The sequence below is a fragment of the Micromys minutus genome (genome assembly GCF_963924665.1).
Source record: "Micromys minutus genome assembly, chromosome: 1".
NCBI classification, from domain to species: Eukaryota; Metazoa; Chordata; class Mammalia; order Rodentia; family Muridae; genus Micromys; species Micromys minutus.
Genome location: NC_137969.1, coordinates 158,825,287 through 158,843,881, shown reverse-complemented (window position 1 = coordinate 158,843,881; position 18,595 = coordinate 158,825,287). Strand labels below are relative to the sequence as shown.

The following is an 18,595-nucleotide window of genomic DNA, read 5'->3' as shown; positions in this document are numbered from 1 at the left end:
TCAGTGGTTAGAACCACCAACTGCTCTTGCAAAGAACCCAGGTTCAGGGCCCAGCACCCACAACTGCTCATAACTCCAGTTCCAGAGTTTCCGATGCTGTCTAGCCTCCAGAGACACTGCATGCTCATGATGTACATAAACTCATGCCGATATGCACATATAAACTACATAAAACCTTCTAAATAATATCTGAACAAAGAGAGGATGTCACCACCGAAGAGATGGAACAGAGATTAACACTGACAGAGATCAGCAGGAATAGACTCAGAAGCTGACTTGAAATGATTACCACTGCCAAATGGGACCATTTTAGGACAACAAACAGCAACAGTAATGACTTGAACCATGCTGGGGGATGGAGAGATCATTTAGCTGTAAAGAGCATTCACTGCTCTTGCAGAGAATATAAGACCAGTCCTCAGCACTCACAGGGAGTGGGTAGGGCTCCCAGCCACCTATAACCAGCTCCAGGGAACCTACCACCTTCTTCTGGTCTTCACAGGCAAAAGCATTCAAGAACATCCTCACAGAGATCAGCCATGTGTGTCACGGAAGTAAATCACTGACCACATGGCAACAACACAGTAAACATCAACGTGCCACCTACCATCGACAAACATCCAACAAATTTCAGTGCTGCCAGAACTTGTGGTTAGCCCTGCACCTCTGCGCATGCACATCCTCTGTTCTAGGTGTTAAGCAGCCCCTCCCAGTCCCTCTGTTGTCTCTCTGTTAACAGACTGCTCCCATCCTCTTAGTGAATGCTACCTCTCAGCCAGCTAGCTTAGGAAGAAGAGTAAGTGGCATCTCTTGTTTGCCTGCTCAAGGGAAGCTAGACCGCCCTGCTTATGTACCTGCTCTTGAGTCCTATGCACATCTTAGTGGGTAGGGGAAGAGGTTGGCAGGATGGACCTCTTGAGACCAGTGAGAGGAAGGGAAGGTAAGCAGAAGGATCTCCTAGTTTTCATAGCAGTTCCCAGAGAGTGATTACCCCCTTCCCTCTCTGGCCTATATCTCTATCTTGAACCCTCCCTTTGCTGACACCCAGTGAACCAGTCACTAGGGGCTGGACAGGTGGACAGTCTGGGCTATGGCTCACACCATCTGCACCAGCAGAACCAGCATGGCTTCCAGCATGTCCTAGCCTGCTCACTCCTGCTCCAACCTGTAGGTTTATGCTAGGAAAGGTCCCTCCTCTCAAACCACAGTGCTCTCCCTCTGCCTACCTCACACCCCATCCCCAGCTCCTATCTGTCCCTGTCTGGTCAGGAATCTGTTCCCAAGTGAAGCAGCAGATGTGTGTGTGTTGCATATACAATTGCTCTTGTAACATTTTGTATTTATTATGGTAGACAAACACGGATTCTTTGTATACATTGTGAGATTCGCAAAGGAGAAGGAAGTAGAGGAGAAAGAGAAGAAAGGGGGAGGATAAGGAAGAGGAAGAGGAGAGAGGATGAGAAGGAAGGAGAGGAGCAGGAGCTGCTGCAACAGCAGCAGAAACATAGAAACATGCTTGGAACCAATGCAAAAAGAATCATTAATCCCCTTTCCTATATACTTGTGCCAGTGGGTGGTGCTTCTTTTTGAGTTTCCCACTGATAAATAGGTAAGCAGTGATAACATAGGAACTCATGTTGCAAACCAATCAATTACAGTACCTAGGGACAGAGAGTGTCAGCCACTGCTGACATCACAAAAAAGAGCCAGGCAATGTGTGTCCCTAATACTCGTGAAGCAAACTTCCAAAATACAATAAAATCAAGAACACCGGGGTCTGATTATGCCTCCAGGCCAGTGCTGCCCAACAGAAACATAATGCAAACACAACCACATCACAAAGCATTAGGAAAAGAACAAGAAGTTATCTTAAAGCATTTGTGGTTTATGTGGTGTGAGCACATGAAAGCCAGAGGCTGGCGTGGTCGCCTTCCCTAGTCCCTCCCAACTTAGGTTTTGAATCAGGGTCACTGTACCTGAAGCTCACTGATTTGGTTAAACTAGCTGGCCAGAAAGCCCCAGAAATCCTTTTGTCTCTGTCTCTCTGGCTCTGGAATTACAGGGGCATGCTCTTGAACTCAGCATCTTACAGGCTTGCAATATGAACTCTGACCTTCATGTTTGCACAGCAAATACTTTACTAAGTCACCACCACAGCCTGTTTTTAATAAATGAAGAGAAGAAGCAGAGTAAGCAGAGGCATTCTGAGGGGATATCCAATATGTGTCACTTTGTTTCTTTGCATCTTATATAATTAATCCATGACTAATCTGTACATTTGCTTTAAATACTTTCTCATAGTTGTCTTTTTAAAAAGATTTATTTATTTATTTTATGTATGCAAGTACACTGTTGCTATCTTCAGATACACCAGAAGAGGGCATCGGAACCTTTGGAAGAGCAGTCAGTGCTCTTAACCGCTGAGCCATTTCTCTAGCCCCCAGTTGATATGTCTTATGGAAAGATATAAACTCAGTAAGGAAACACATAGGACTACTTGAGATTAACAGGTGTTGATCTCTTAAACTTCACAATACTCTTTCCTATCTGAAAACATTAACACCCCAGTCTCTGCCACCAATGGTGAGTTTCTAAACACTTTCACCAAAAAAAAAAAAAAAAAGACACTTTTAATGTTTTGTAATTCTGAGCAACTAACCATTACCCCTCCTTTCCATCCTCAGCCTCCATGCTCCTCCTGTGGCCCTATAGTAAGTGGGAGGTAATTGGGTACTCAGTCCTGTCAGAAAGCCAGAGGTCACATCGAGGTTGTGCTATTTTGTTATCTAACTTTCAGCCTGTGGTGATCTTCACTGGTTCCTGGTCAGCTTCACCACCTCCTCCATCCCTGATGTACAAGCATGTTGCTTTCCTGTGGTTTTCAAAATCCTTCCCTTAACTTGTCCTTCTCTACAGTTATTCTTTTTCTTTTTTTTTTCCTGAAAGTATCAAGGACCGCCAAGTTACCACACACATTTGTAACACAGACATATCCTACCTCCTCCACAGATGCATCCAGTGGTGCCGTTTGGAACCTACTCTTTGCTGTGGATCTTTTGATTACACATCATTAGTATCAGTTCTCGGGCATCATTGGCTCTCTATTGTCAATCTTTCCAGAAAACAGTGTTTAAGCAATCTGATTCACACTTGTGGTCACAGGCAGCTAACCTCCAAGGTTAGCTCTCAATTGCCCAAACTTGTAGCTACTGTGTGTACCTAAACGTCTACTGGACCTGGATGCCACAACACCCAACAGTGCCTTCACTCTAGTTTGTTGCATCCCAATGACCGAGGCAGAAAGCAAGAGCAACCGCAGCCCCTCAAAGGCCAAATCCCAACCCTTGTGACCTCCCCCAAAACCAAAGAAAAAAGGAAAAAAGAAAAAAAAGAAAAAAACAAGTCCAATTTGCATTGCCAATTTATATTCAGTGGAGCATGATCAAAATCCCAGGGGCCAGTCTCCTTAAAAACAAAACAAACAAACAAATCTGAGTCCTTCCCCATCCCTGCTAGAAGCCAGCCATTAACTGAGGAGCTATTTATTCTTCAGCATCCCTATACTGACAGAATTCTAGTTAGAGCAATTTCACTAAGAAAACTAGAATGCCTTGGGCCAGTGAGACTGCTCAGCAGGTAAAGGTGCTTGCCACACAAACATAATGGTGCAAATTCGATTTTTCAGACCCAGAGTGGAAGGAGAAAGTCCGTATAATTTTCTTGGAGCTGCACCATGGCACACGTGTACCCTCCACCCCAACAGAAGGACTATAAAGTCATTTGTTAAAAAATAAAATCTGGGTGTCTCATGTGGATATGTGGCCTTTGGAGCCTACCATATATTTTGACACCAAGTGGCCCTACATAAACAAGACATAAGCTCTGGGAATAAGAAGTACTATCAGGGAAGTAGTGGGCACTAATTTGGCATCAATAGTTGCCCTAAGTCAAAAACAGAAGGAAGCCTGAGAACTCCATCAGCCCACCCATTCTCAAGGTGCTCTTAAGAGGAGAGGGGGAGAGCACTGTGAAAATCTCACAAAGTCTGTTTCATTCCCTCCCAGTTCTTACATACACTGTACTGGGCTAATGGGAGGAAATTCAAATTAGAAGGGTCCAAGTGGAGGAGAACAAAAGGAGTGCACACATCCAAACCCCTCAAAACCATTGTCCACGTGAGATTTCTATCTTGATAACCAGCCAAACTACAAAAGAGAACAAAGGGTGGCATGAACCTATACTTATTCCACTAGCAGTTCCTTTAGCAGAGCAGAGGCTACTTACGGCCAAGACTGTTTGAGCTGTCTGTCTACCCCAGCAGAGCACAGCTGATGAAGGCCACCTAGTGGGGCCTGAGATGTAACAAGCACATCATACATGAAGGTGTAAGAGAGGGAGTTTGAATTTAAAAAACAACAACAAAAAACAAACAAACAAAAACAGCTGAAGGCCACTTCAGGTCTAAGAGTATAGACATAGCATGAAATAGACCAAAATTAACTTCTGCCATTACTGTACTTCTCTATGGAAAGTAAAACTGGTTAAATAAAATTTATTTCCAAAGTCCTAAAAGTTTGATTGAGACCCCCAAAGCAATTTTAAGGTCTTTTTTTAAATGAACATTCAGATAGAAAAACAATTTTTGACATAATCCACTTGCTTCTGTCCAACACATTTTAAGCAATATAATATCCAATTAAATTAAAACTATACTTCCTTGAGGGGGAAAAAAGCAACCAGCAATAATAAAAACTTCCAGCTAAGAAATCCGGAGGCATACTTAAAATCAAAAAGAAATATTTAAGAAGATTTTGGGGGTACTTACTAAGCACAACATGCACACTCTATAAAACTAATTACTCAGCCAGAAAAGCAGTCCTCGCATGAAGCCAGCAGTGTCACAATCATAAAGGAAGACATGTTCTTCTTGTTGTCTTTATTCAAGTATTTCACAGCAGTTATATTACAAATTACAGTAAATGTTCAAATTCCAGAATTCAAAAATTAAATAATTTACTCCAAACTAATGTAAAATGAAGTCGAATGCAAAACATCAATGTAACACAATTCTAAATTAAACTACAAACCCAAAATAGACCGTAGTTGATGAAGGGTACTTAATCTACAAGGTAGACATACATGACCAAAACCAAATAGGACTCCCAAAGTCTAGACAACCAAATGTACAAAATATAAAAGATGCAGGTACAAGCTCAAATTCAAGCTTACAATATGATTACAAATAATAATTAAAACAATGGCATTCAGCTACGGAACCTGACACTGAAATACCTATTGATTAGCACCATAGCTGAACCAACTTAATCATACAGAGAAGAAATTACCACCCCACTCCCTAAAAACAAAACCCAGTAAACCTACAAATACATTGGCATACGAGAAAAATCAAGTCATGAAAGGATGTTAAAAAAATCACAGGTAAGATTCAAGCTCAAAATTACAATTTATTCCACAGCCATCAGTTGCAAACTTAATGAAGTTCCATCATCTTCAAGAAGCTCCCAGGGTTCCCACAGCTGAGCACGAGCTTTTGCGTGGCTGGGCTGAGATACATAATTTCTTGATCTGAGAGCAGGGTTTTACACAGGAGCTTATCATTTATAATGCTCACACAGGAAGTAAGAACAGAGGTCAATTTGTACATTATTTTTTGCCAATGCTATACAGCAAAAATTTAAGAACTTTACAGAAAGGTAAACAAAACTATGTCGACTTGGATAATTTCACAAGCTGCTTTAATCTATAGAACCACCAGATATCTGTGAAACAAGCAAAACTGGGATAGTATGTTTCTCTTTGGGGGAAGGGGCCTGAAGAGTTGGTGCTATTTCAGCTCATTTCTCCCCCCTTGGCATGAGACTGGCTTCATCTTTGAGACCATAACTGTTCAAAGTGGCAGTTCCTATACCGAGTTTACCTCTGATTTCTCCGTCTACATCAAGGGTAAACATAAGTTAAGACGTGATCTTTTGAAAGCATTTTTTAATGTTGTACATAAATGAATTTCCCTTGTAAAACTCACTGCTGGCTAAAACCTTAGTTCACGTGCAGGATTCGGAAACCTATGAGAACATGTGTGGATTTCCCTTCCACAAGTGCTTCTGAAGTAGAGAAACTGGAATAAATACTAAAGAAGAGACAGAGCAGCAAGAACCTGAGACTTGCAAAAACCCTTTTACCAGAAACTCGCTACAAAAAATCTGCTACATCTTATTTCATCAAATCTTTAAATTCTGTAACAATTTCCATCAAAATACAAAATGCTAATGCATTAGACAGTAAAATAGTTTGCACTGGTATGATGGTAATAAATAGTAAAGAAAGCATGAAAATCTTCCCGGTAATCAAATTAGAGGTTTCAAATTACCTCCCCTTTAAAATGGTTCATCGTTAATCACACTTGCCTGCCTTAAAAATACAGTGTGTCTACATGGTAGCATCTTGAGTTACATGACTAACTAAATGTCATGAAAACCTCAGACTAGGTATAAAGAAAAAAAGGACCATTAAAAAAAGAAGAAGAAGAAGAAGAAGATGGTGCCCGTGAAAGTAAATGCAAAGAAGCACTTGGGATTACTGCAGCGGTGAGGCCAGCAGCTGCCTGCGTGCCACAGACAGAGACAGCAGACAAGTACCTTAGCTTCAGCATGTAAACGGTGGCAAAGTGATTACAGGACCCAGTAAACACTGCTGGTAACTAAAGACAAGAAGCTGAGGTAGCTCAGCATCTCTGCAGTAGTCCTCGACCATGTGCTATGGTTAAAACCCAGATATGTGTTGCATATATTGGAAAGACACACCTGCAACTAACGGCTATAAAGAAAGGAAGATAGCAAGCCAACTTGTCTGCAAATTTTTCTGTACTTTGTTTAAAAATTATCTCATAAAAAATGTCACTGCATTCCCTTTGCCTCTTTGCAACTGCCTAGACTGCGTTTCCAAATTTTTAGAAAGCTTTGTAAATTAGTAACCCATAATTGTTTTCAGGTAAGTACAATCTACAGAAATCACTCAACAAGATCCAAATGAGTCCAACCAAACTGTAGCACTGTGAGCATGTGCGCATGGAACAGGACTTAACGTTAACACTGTTACTCAAGGACATACCAGAGCTCACTCGCAACTATACAGAAAATGAGTCTTACAGAGTTTCTGACAAATTCTTCTCTTTTTCTGTCCATTTGGCAAGTTCTGGCTTTAAAACAAAACAGTAACAATTGAGTACACATGAAAACTATTTTTCTCTGGTAACTCAAACATAAATAACTATTAAATTGCATCTGACAGAAGAATGGCCACTATCATTTATTTTCTGGTCATCATTGTCAGCAATGTGGAAAAGTGTGCGGTTTTGTGGACTGTGCATCATTTGCTGCTGTTTTAGTCTGTGTTCCTTAACTAGAAACAAACCACAGAAAAGCTTGCCAGCCTACACATCACGTGGCTTACTGAGTATCTTGATTGTTTTGAGAACAAGACAGGCATTTAATACAGAATACTGTTGTCTCTTAATGACATTGAGTATCAAAACTTATTTTCAAGGTTGTGACCAAAGAAAACATTCTAATTAATTTGCTACAAATGAGCCTATCCATTAAGCCTCATCTTTCTCAAATGAATAAAAGGCACATTAAAGGCAGTTCTAAAGAGCCTAACCTAATTTCACCCAGTTTCTTCAGCTGTTCACGAGAATACACCATAGCCAATTCTAAAACAGGTTTTAGTCCATTACCCAGGGTGGGGTGGGATATGATCAGAGATAGAAAAAGAAGAAAAAACAAACGAACAAACAAACAAGCAGGTCGCCCACGGTTTTCAACAATTCAGCACAGTTACAACTGCCCCATTCAGTTTCCTCCGGTTTGCTGGTCTGCTTCCTAAGAGACTCTCCAAGAGTGCAGAAAAGAGGGGCAGAGCGAGAGCAGTTTCTGTAGCACCAAAATCTCCAAGCTGTGGGGTTGTATTTTTTATTTGTGAAAAATACAACATGTTTCTGAAGTTCTGTTTGGTTCTTGTAGGCTGGTTGGTTTCAGGTACCTGAGACAATAGCACCAAATTCAACAGAGAAAGAACTAGTGAGCGAGCACTTTACACCAAGGCTCTGCACATAATTGGTGCAATTTGAAAGTGAATGGCTCAGAAGGCTGCTCATCAGGAGCAGATTGGAGAGGATAAACCACTCAACAGAAGAAGTTCATAGGAATGTCTCAAACATATGAACTGTTCTTTCCATCTCCTGTAAGAGAAAGAAATACATGTTATCCCCTATGGAAGACAAAGGAATTCCTCACCATGAATGAACTTAAACTTTAAAACAAAGAATTTTCAAATTTGAATATTTTTACAGCTATGCTGCAAAACCATCTGCCCTAGACAATTCTAAGTCCTTCTTATTTTATTCTTTGGCAATGGGGATGGCAAAGATGGCAGAACTCAACGAGTGACTTATGATGCCAGATACTGCACTAAGAAATATATTCCAAATGTATTTATATAAGTATAATAGGCACATGAGATATATATTGTATATATATGAGACACACACACACACACACACACACACACACACACACACACACACACACACACACATTTATAATTCAACCTAATTCCTACAGAAATGTTGAAGGAATTTAGCAGACAGGGATTATTATTAGGCCCATCTTAAAAAAAAAAACAAACAAACAAACTAAGACACAAAAGAAAATAATCTGACAGTCACTAAAGTAGGGCTAGATTATAAAAGTTCCAAATCCCATTCTGAGAAATATGCATTTCATTCAAATTTCTTTGAAAAAATGTGGAATTAAAAATATATACACTATACCAACATTAGGATAGGCAAGCACTAATTATCTTTTTAACCTTCATACAGTTCCAACAAAATCTGATTCCGTATTAATACTAAATAGATTATTATCTGACTAATCAATTATTCTATATGATCAATTAAAATCATCCCTACTAAGTGTCTTATGATTTATTTCTGGAAGGAAAAATCAAATTATAAGGCAAACTATTTAATATGATCAAAAATTTAAATATATATTCACATATTAATATGTATTACAGACATTTAGGCATTTTAAAACACTGGAAGCCAAATGACAAATACCCTGTCAGGTCGAAAGCCTTCTTCCTAGTGACACTGTCCTAAACAGGACGTTGGACAACTCAATAAAAGAATTGTTACCCTTCTATCTATCACTATAAAGTGATGTATACATATGCACACACACACACACACACACACACACACACACACACACACACAATGGATTCCTGGTCAATTCTTAAAAAATAATATAGTTCTGCCACACGAAATGGAGGAGATCGTGTTAAGTGAAATAAGCCAAGTACATAAGGATACATGTGAAAGCAGTGTACTAGTTCTGGATTACTTGGAACTGGGTTGGGTGCTTAGGGCTTAGGTAGAGAGAAGAGGAGAAGATAGACATTGTTATGGGGTACCTGAAGAGAAAAACTCCCAAGATGCCTGGAAAATCCAAATGGAGTCTTTAATCACTCCAGTGAGACTGTCCTAAACAGAGAGAGTATCTAGAAACCACCTTGACCTCCAGCTTGTTTGAAATTTTAAAGGCACAAAAGCAGCTCTGGCCATCTGAACCCAGCAGCCACTGTTTACAGAAGCAGAGAGGTAGCAGTTAAGTGGCCAGGTAGCTCTTATAACCTTGAGGTTAGGGTCACATGGCATAGGAATTTATGGCTGTTCTAAGTAACCAGAGACCAATTTTACTCAACATAGTTTTAGCAATTAAAGTATTCTTAGAAATGTTTTCATAAGATGCTACAGATACAATCAGTTCATGATATATGAATATATGGAAACATTATAGTGAGTAATGCTAATTTGTATAATATGTGCCAGTTGTAATTAAATAAATTGAAACTGAAAACCACTAGAATCACTAGAAGATAATTTTTATATTGTCACATCAATGAGACAATAAATATATGTCTCAAAATATACAAAAGTATATTCCAAAATGTGCTGCACATGGTAAGTGTATGCAGTTTTTTTTTTTTAAAGAAAAAAGAAACACAACCAAACACAATGTGTTTGTTTTGATTGTATTCTAAACTAGTGACAGTCAACCATATTTTGTTTGGTTTCTGAGATAGCATCTTATTGTATAGCCTTGGCTGGCCTGATATTCTCAATTATTTCATAACCACATATTATGAGTTAAATTTTTCAAAGCTATACAAGCTATATAATATGTAGGAGCCTCCAGAAATGAAAAAATAAAAACATTGCCATGCCCGGCTCTCTAGAATATATTGTAGGTAAGATTTATTGGGAATCAAACAACCAAAGCTGTCACGAGCAAACGGTGGGAAAGCGTCAGCAGGGCGGAGATCTGATCTGATACAGGCTGTCTAGATTAATCCAGAACTAGGTGCCCCTGCCAGAGGAAGCTGACTCTGGAGATGGTTAGTGGAGGTTCCTGGAGGATTGTGGATGGTAACTTGGGTTCATTCCAAACAAATCTTGGCTTTGGAGAATAATGCTACCATTACAGAGTGTCTCTTCTCTATACAGTAGTTTCATTTATACCCAGAAAAGTGACAGAACAGTCAAATGGTTGTTGTAGTTTGCTTTGTTTTTTTAAGGTTTATCTGTATTTCCCAGAGTGGTTATATTAACTTATATTCCCACCAACAGCACCTATAGGTCGATTTTCTCCACACCATTGCTAGCATTTGTGTTTTTTTTTTTTTTTTTTTTTTTTTTTTTCTACTTTAAAACCTACTATTCTAACTGAAGTTGTTGGGAATAGATTAAAAACAAAAAAGAAAAAAACAAAAACAAAAACAAAAAAAAAAACTTGTCTTAAGTACTGCCATTTTGACTTCAGACTTTTACCTAAGATGACTAACTCCCTCTCTAGTTCCCAAAAATATACTAGTTGTCAACCCCATCTCTAAACAACAATAGTTGCTCAGAACGTGATGCCTGTTCCTAACAGAAATAACAAATAAATTTGACTGGTTGGGCACAAGCACATTCGATGTCAGCTGACATTGACAGAAATTATAACTGTAACTTGGCCCAGAGGCTTGTGGGTTTTATATTTATAAGCCCTGCTCCTTCTTGGGCCTGCCAGAAGAAACAAGGCTCCTAAGTCCTTGCTTAGTGGTGGCCCTGATGAATCAGCAACTGCTGATCTGTTGGGAAAAAAGATTTTGCTGTTTCACAAGCCTACCAGTGTTTTCTCTCCCCTCCCTCCAGATGCACCATGGACATGGTATAACGGTATGAGATGGCAACTCATTTGTTTTGATTAATACTTGCCTGAGGACTAATGATTCTGAGTGTTCTTTTGTGTATTTACATCTTTCTATACAGTTCTAACAGTCTTTTGACACAGACATGAAATTTTTTCTATGTACAGAACCCCTAGTGCTTTGAATAGCAGTTCCTATGGGCTCATATTTGAATGCTTAGTCACCAGAGAGTGAAACTCTTCAAAAAGATTTTAAAAATTAGGAAGCATCTTTATTGCAGGGGGTGTGCCATTAGGGATTGGCTTTGAGGTTTCAAAAGCCCATGCTAAGACTAAGTTCTCTCCCCCTAATCAGAATTAGGAGGCATGGCCTTACTGGAATAGGTGTGCTTTGTGGGAGGAAGTGTCACTGGGCATAGGCATCGAGGTTCCAAAAACCCATGCAAGGCCCAATTCTGTCGGTAAATCAGGATGTAGTACCTCACTACTTCTCCAGCACCTTGCCTGCAATGCCTGCCACCATGTTTCCAGCCATGATAATGGATCAAGCTTCTGAAACTGTAAAAGCCCCAGTTAAATGCTTTCCTTTATAAGAGTTGCTGAGGTCTTAATGTCTCTTCATAACAATAAAACAGTGACTAAGAATTATGTCATTAACATATGGGAATAATTTTACTTCTTATTGTCTTTTAGTTCTTGTCTATTGTACTGGCCAATTTTTCTATTAACTTTTTGCCTAAGTACAGTGAGACAGACACTCTTGTCTTGTTTTTGACTCTGTTTTCTCACTGTGCTAATTACTTGTCAACTTGACAACTAGACATATCTGGGAGGAGGAAAATGAGTTGAGAAATTGCCTACATCTGATCATCTGTCAGCATGTGTCTGTGGGACATTTCAAGACTGATGTGGGACCTAGGAGTAGATGCTAGCTATGGGTAGATAGTCCTTGACTATATAAGAAAACAAGCTAAGTCAGGCGGTTGTGGTACAAAGCTTTAATCCCAGCATTTGGAAGGCAAAGATAGGTAGATCTCTGAATTCAAAGCCAGCCTGTGCCAAGACAGCCAAAGCTATACAGAGAAATCCTGTCTCAAACACAAACACACACACACACACACACACACACACACACAAAGGAGGGTGTAGTGTGTGACAAGCTGAGGTGGTGGACAGATAGCTCAGCAGCTAAAGGAACATGCTTTCATAGGTCCTGGGTTTAGTTCTTAGCACCCATATGATGGCTCACAGTCATCTGTAACTTCAGTTCTAGGGGATTCAATGCCTTCTTCTGACCTCTGTGGACAATGTATGTTCATGATACAATTAACATACATGCAGGGAAAATACCTCTACACATAAAATAGAAATAAATCAATCTTTTAAAAAAAGCTAAGTCATGGAAGCAAACAAGTAAGCAGTGTTGCTCTGTTTTCTGCAGCAATTTCCTGCTTTGTCTACTTTCAATGGTAAATTATAACTGGAAAGTCAAATAAGCCTCTTTCTCCTCCAAGTTGCTTTTGGTGTTTTATCACAGCAACAGAGAAGCAAACTAGAACAGAAGGTGGTATAAGGGAGTGAGACACTGCTATTAGATCTGACTATGTTTGGAGGAGGATTATTATCAATTTTGGAGCACTAGGCTAGAAAAAGCCATTAAATACCTGTTGATGTGGAAGTTCAGAAGACAAGAATGCTGAGAGAGATGTAGATAGTGGCTTATGACATTTTAGAGGTAACTTTGAGAGTTCCTCAATGACTTTATAGGGGTCATCTTTGTAATATATTTGAATTAAGAATGTGTGGGGTTTTGTAAGCTAGGGTTAAAAAAATCTGATGTTATTAGCAGATTAGAACCATTGAGGTCAAATTTACTTTAGATGTTTTACTTTTACTGAGACAACTGATGGTAGTTATCTGAGGCTGAAAAATCAGTTGTGACTAATAAGAGACCAATATCTTATTGACTGAGGTGAAGTCCGCTAGGAAATATTTCTTCAGAGTCAGCATACAGAAGCTATAGTCCAGAGAACATGTTCATGAGAATTGTAGGACTGAAGGGGTCATGGAGACCACCTGAGACTTGGAACTGTGAGCACCTAGAAGGGGTGGAGGTGTTGCCTCAGTTATATGGTGACCCCAGGATATTGGAGATGCCAGGAGTATGGGATGATTACCAAGAGAGCACCAGAACAGTGTGTGTTCTAGGTGGCAGAGCTGGAGAGGTAAGACTAACTAAAACTAAGCCCTTTGGAGCTCAGAAAATGAATGGTATGCCCCAGATCTTAAGACACTGAGCTATTAACATTGGATTTTGGTATTCCTCAATTGAGGAATATCGAATGACTGAGAAGCATCTAAGGAAGTGCTCGACATCCCTAGTCATCAGAGAAACGCAAATCAAAACAATCCTGAGATTCCACCTCACACCAGTCAGAATGGCTAAGATCCAAAATTCAGATGACAGCAGATGCTGGTGAGGAAGTGAAGAAAGAGGAACTCTCCTCCACTGTTGGTGGGGTTATAAGCTGGTACAACCACTCTGGAAATCAGTCTGGCGGTTCTTCAGAAAATTGGACATAGTCCTACTTGAAGACCCAGTTATTCCATGTCTGGGCATATACCCCAGAGATACTCCAACATACAATAAGGATACATGTTCCACTATGTTCATAGTAGCCTTATTTATAATAGCCAGAAGCTAGAAAGAACCCAGATGTCATCAGTAGATTAATGGATACAGAAATTGTGGTATATTTACACAATGGAGTACTACTCAGTTATCAGAAACAATGACTTTATGAAATTCCTAGGAAAATGGATACATCTAGAGAATATCATCCTGAGTGAGGTAACCCAATCGCAAAAGAACAGACATAAAATGCAGTCACTGATAATTGGATAATAGCCCCAGAAAGCTCTGAATACCTCAGAAACAACTCACAGATCATATGAAGCTCAAAAAAAGAAAGACCAAAAAGTGGAAGCCTCAGTCCTTCTTAGAAAGAAAATAATAATAAGTGTATAGCACCCTCTCAGAGTGGGGTACACCTAGATCTTAAATTGTTAATAACTTAAGAGCCAAGAAGATAGCCTTGTGGCAATTTTTGGTATTTAAAAATCATTATGTTCAATCTATACACACCAAGAAAACTTTTACTATTTTCATGTCACGTTTAGTTTTATATGCTTATGGTAACTAGTAAGATTTCAGACTATCAAACCTTTTAAAAAATCAAGTACTGACAAAAATATATTCATATAGTTTTATCCCAAAGTGCTCTTAAAAATCTGCACATGTATCTCTCTTTTTTAAAATAAAGTTGTAAGGAAAAAAAAAACATTGGATTTTGGGTTTGCTTTGATCTGACTGTAAATGGTGTCTTGAGTTCAATCCCTAGGACCCACAAAGTAAAGGAAGAGAATCTACCCCCACGAGTTGTTTTGAACTGCCATGTAAACTGTTTCCTCAGTGGTTTAGACCCCACTATTTGAGTGCATCTCTGATATGGGCTGCTCTGTTAGTGCTGAGACGTCTCCCAGTTATAATTATGATTTCAAAGGCTTCATGGAGAAACCACAGCACTACCTTGGTGATGCTCACACTTAGTCTTGTTGGCAATGTACTAATGAAGTTCTTCATACAGGTGTAGTAGTGACTTTTGGTGCTGCTACTGCAGGTGTGCCCAAGCGCAGAAGCTCAGACCTACACCTACATCCTAAGCTGTGTGTGCTCAGAGGTGAAAGCAGCTTGAGCTCTTTCTCTTGACTCTCATTACTTGTAGTGTTCACCACAGATCCAGGTGAGATGTGGGGAGTCAGATACAGCTGGGGCTAAAATCTAAGGTGAGATGCTCAAAAAACAAAACAAAAGAACAGAGCAGAATGTGGTTAGTACCAAAGTTTTCTCTGAACTTTAGCCTGTGCGCATTGGCGACAGGCTATCACTGATAGGACCAAAATAGTATAAGACGGAGCCTTCTGTGAGTGGTGGGTCAGTGAATATCAGAGTTCTCTTTTGATCCTGTTAGTGACAGAAACCCATGCAAGACAGTGAGAGAAGGGTCACAGGAATCCCACAAGAAAACCTGGCACTCCCAGGAAATTATCCTAGGTCTCAAAGATCTGCCTCCCCAAAGCCATGGCTCTTGTGGATGGCACCTTCTGTTCCTCTCTATACTGCAATACTCTTTCCCCATGAGGTAGCTCTCTCTGGTTTTATGTCAGTCATTCCTGACAGGAGCCAGTACAGTACAATACATATGGGGTCCCAGAGGTAAGAATACACTGGGGTTTCTGCCTCTAGAGCATCTAAATTCAGAAACTTGATCCCTTCTTAAGACAGCTGTGGAACTGGGAGCGCAGGTGACAGAGTATGTGCTTGTTTGCTGCAACTATCCCAGCTCTCTGTATGCTTTCAAAGCTTCTGCTCTCTTTAATTCTAATGTTCAGCACTCTTCCATGGTCACTCACCTCAATATGGAGCTAGTACCTGCTGTTCTGGTTCTTCAGCATGATAGACCAAGTGTCTATCTAGTGCTTCTAATCAGTCATCCTGCCCTCCAAAATGCTACCTTGCTTTGATTCAAATCTAATGCTCCTAAGGCTAACAGTATGATTCAGTGGTAGAATGCTTATCTACCTTTAGGCAAGGCCTGTACCATAATCCCCAGTACAAGACAACAAATCTAATGTTATTTTACAGACAGACAGACACACACACCCTCTCCACATAAATCTTTAATATCCTCAGCCCTGGAAATGTCTCTTTAGAACAGGAAATTTGTTCTGTTTTGCATCCCAAACACCTAGCATAGTATCTGGTCCTGAAAATTCCTGATAAATATTTCATAGCTAAGCCACCATATAAACTAATAAATGAACAAAGAAAATCAAAGTTGTTCAGCCCATTCACTGGACAGATGTGAGCAATTGTAGACTTGGGGTTACATTTGCTCAGGTAGCATTAAAAAGCAGAAGTACAGACTAAAAGTACAGACACGAAGAGACAGACGCTCTTTTATAAAAAAGAAAGTTCCCCGTGGTTCATTCATACAGAAAAGGAAAGGAAAGGTCCATGCCTAAAACGTTTAAGCTGAAGGACAAGTGCTGTCTCTCTGGCTATTTACAGGACAAATAAGATGTTCTAAAGTGCTTTTCCAACTACTAGTATACTAGTAGATAGCAAACAGGCCTCAATTACTACCTTCACATACACTTTCGCTTGTTTTAAGACAGGGTTTCATGTACCCCAAACTAGCCTCAAACAGGCAAGTGATATACTACCACTGAGCTGCAGACTCAGCCCCCAATTTTTCTAATCTTATATCATCATAGCTTCAGTTACTTAGTTAAAAGGGTGATGGAATCCACACACATGTGGTACACATACACACATGCAAGCAAAGCATTTATATACACTAAACCATTGGAAAATGGACTCAGAGAAGGAACCTTTCTTTCTCCTTTAAGGTGAGAAAAGCACATTTCTATGGATGAAGCAGACACACTCACCTCCACAAGCTGAGATTTGTCATACTCTTTACGATGGCGGTAGACGCACTGACTAAGGAGGGAATATAATCTCTCAAGTTGATCGACTGTCAGGTTGTTGCTTTTATCTACCAACAGATCAAGCAATTTCTAGGGGGAGGGGAGAGAAATTCAGACAATAAGGTGTAGTTGATATCAATGGTCAAACCAAAACCATTATATTCAAATGCTTAGACAACAGAAGACACAGAGTGACACCCATGTTAAAAAGATTCTAGACTTCAGTTTACCAGTGTCAAACCCTGGAAATACACTTAACTTCTAGTTAGGAGAAGTCCCTAGGTTAAGGTAACAGTTAGCATATGCAAACATTACTCTGGTCATTGAAAATGGACTGCCAAGAGCCAAGCATACCTGCAGTCTCTCGTGATCAACTACCACAGGGGGCACAGGCTCCGATGGTTCTTCTGGAACCAGTTCGAGGTTTGTTGTTTTTGCCTGCTCTAAAATTAATTTTCGATATTTTTTTACTTTAGAAGCACCTACAATTGAGAAGGAAAACATGTACTAGAGTCAGTAAAAGTAAAAGAAAATCATTATTAAGCAAAAAATTCCTTTTCCCATGAAAAAAAATTTTTTTTGAGTAAGAATGGGTGGTTTCTTTTTTTTTTAATGATAATGTTTATTTGGAGGTGCCTTCCTTTTTTAGTAAGAATAATCTAAAATTAAAGAAAACTAAACCACAAGTATGAAAGCAAAGTATTAGTGAAATATCATGACACATCTATTCATGAAAAAGAAACAGAAAAACCACCTTGCTCTAAGCACATGGTTATTCGGAGTAAGTGATGCTCAGTCAGTACAACATTTGCTCTGCTCGCATATGATCTGAGACCCCAATACAGCTACAAAGAAGGTTATGGCTACAAGTGCTGTGCCCAGTGCTGGTGAAGGTGCATTTAAGATCAGTGCAATGTGATGGCGTTCACCTTGGGGTTCCAAAGGCTCTGTCTTTAGGGAATAAGGTAGACAGTACCAGCTCAAGACACCTGTTGTCTTCCTCTGGCCTCTAAGCAGGAACATGGGTGTGCATACCTGCATACATACCACATACAACATATATGCACACACGCATACACACAAGGCAGGGGGCTTGAATAATACTTTTCTACTTCTCAATTTTATTACAGAAATTAGAAAAATGGCAGAATAAATTTTTTTCAAAATGGCCTACATCCCAAACTAAAACTGTATTCCACACCATTTTATAGACATGCCACAATTCAAGACAGTCTAGTATATATAGGGAAAGAACCTATTCAGATAGGGAACATAATGAACAGGGAAGATCACCAACTCACCCCATCCCATGGTGAAGTGGAAAATAATGGTGGGAAAAGGTGATCTAGATAACCTGTTCTTCCCTTTTCTGCTCTTTCTTAAGCAGACCATACAGTCATGAGAAGGCAGGGCCTACAGAATGCTCTGCTTTTCCTAAGAGTAAGGTAAGTCAACAGTGGGTCCTATATCCTTTCTATTGCTCCCATACAAAGCAACCAGACTAAGCTGGATCCAAGACATCCAGTCTAACAATGACCCCCTACAGCAAAAACACTGCCACACGTTAGTAACCAGGAGAGGCAGCTACTTATTACAAATTCCAGCAACAATACATTTGGAAGTTTAATTTGCAAAATTAAAATGAGGCATGGGGAATTAGCTCAAAGTTGCACAATTTAATGAACAAGAGAACGGCTTAATCTCAGTTTATGTAGCTCTTTCTCATATCCTAGACTACTGTTAGCCAAATCTCCACCAGCACCACCCATTTG

The 18,595-nt window shown here is 39.7% G+C and overlaps 1 protein-coding gene across 1 annotated transcript in view; it reads right to left on the bottom strand.

The window, feature by feature from the left end:
* Positions 1-4,956: 4,956 nt before the first annotated feature.
* The window catches only part of ATAD2B (ATPase family AAA domain containing 2B), a 115,859-nt gene continuing 102,220 nt past the window's right edge, over positions 4,957-18,595 (bottom strand). Inside the window, exons 26-28 of the mRNA XM_080927180.1 lie at positions 17,178-17,305; positions 16,785-16,913; positions 4,957-8,257 (exon numbers count right to left, since the gene is read on the bottom strand). Of these exons, the coding sequence (XP_080783306.1) occupies positions 8,216-8,257; positions 16,785-16,913; positions 17,178-17,305 (299 nt within the window). The 3' untranslated portion in view covers positions 4,957-8,215. The remainder of the gene's footprint in view (positions 8,258-16,784; positions 16,914-17,177; positions 17,306-18,595) is intronic.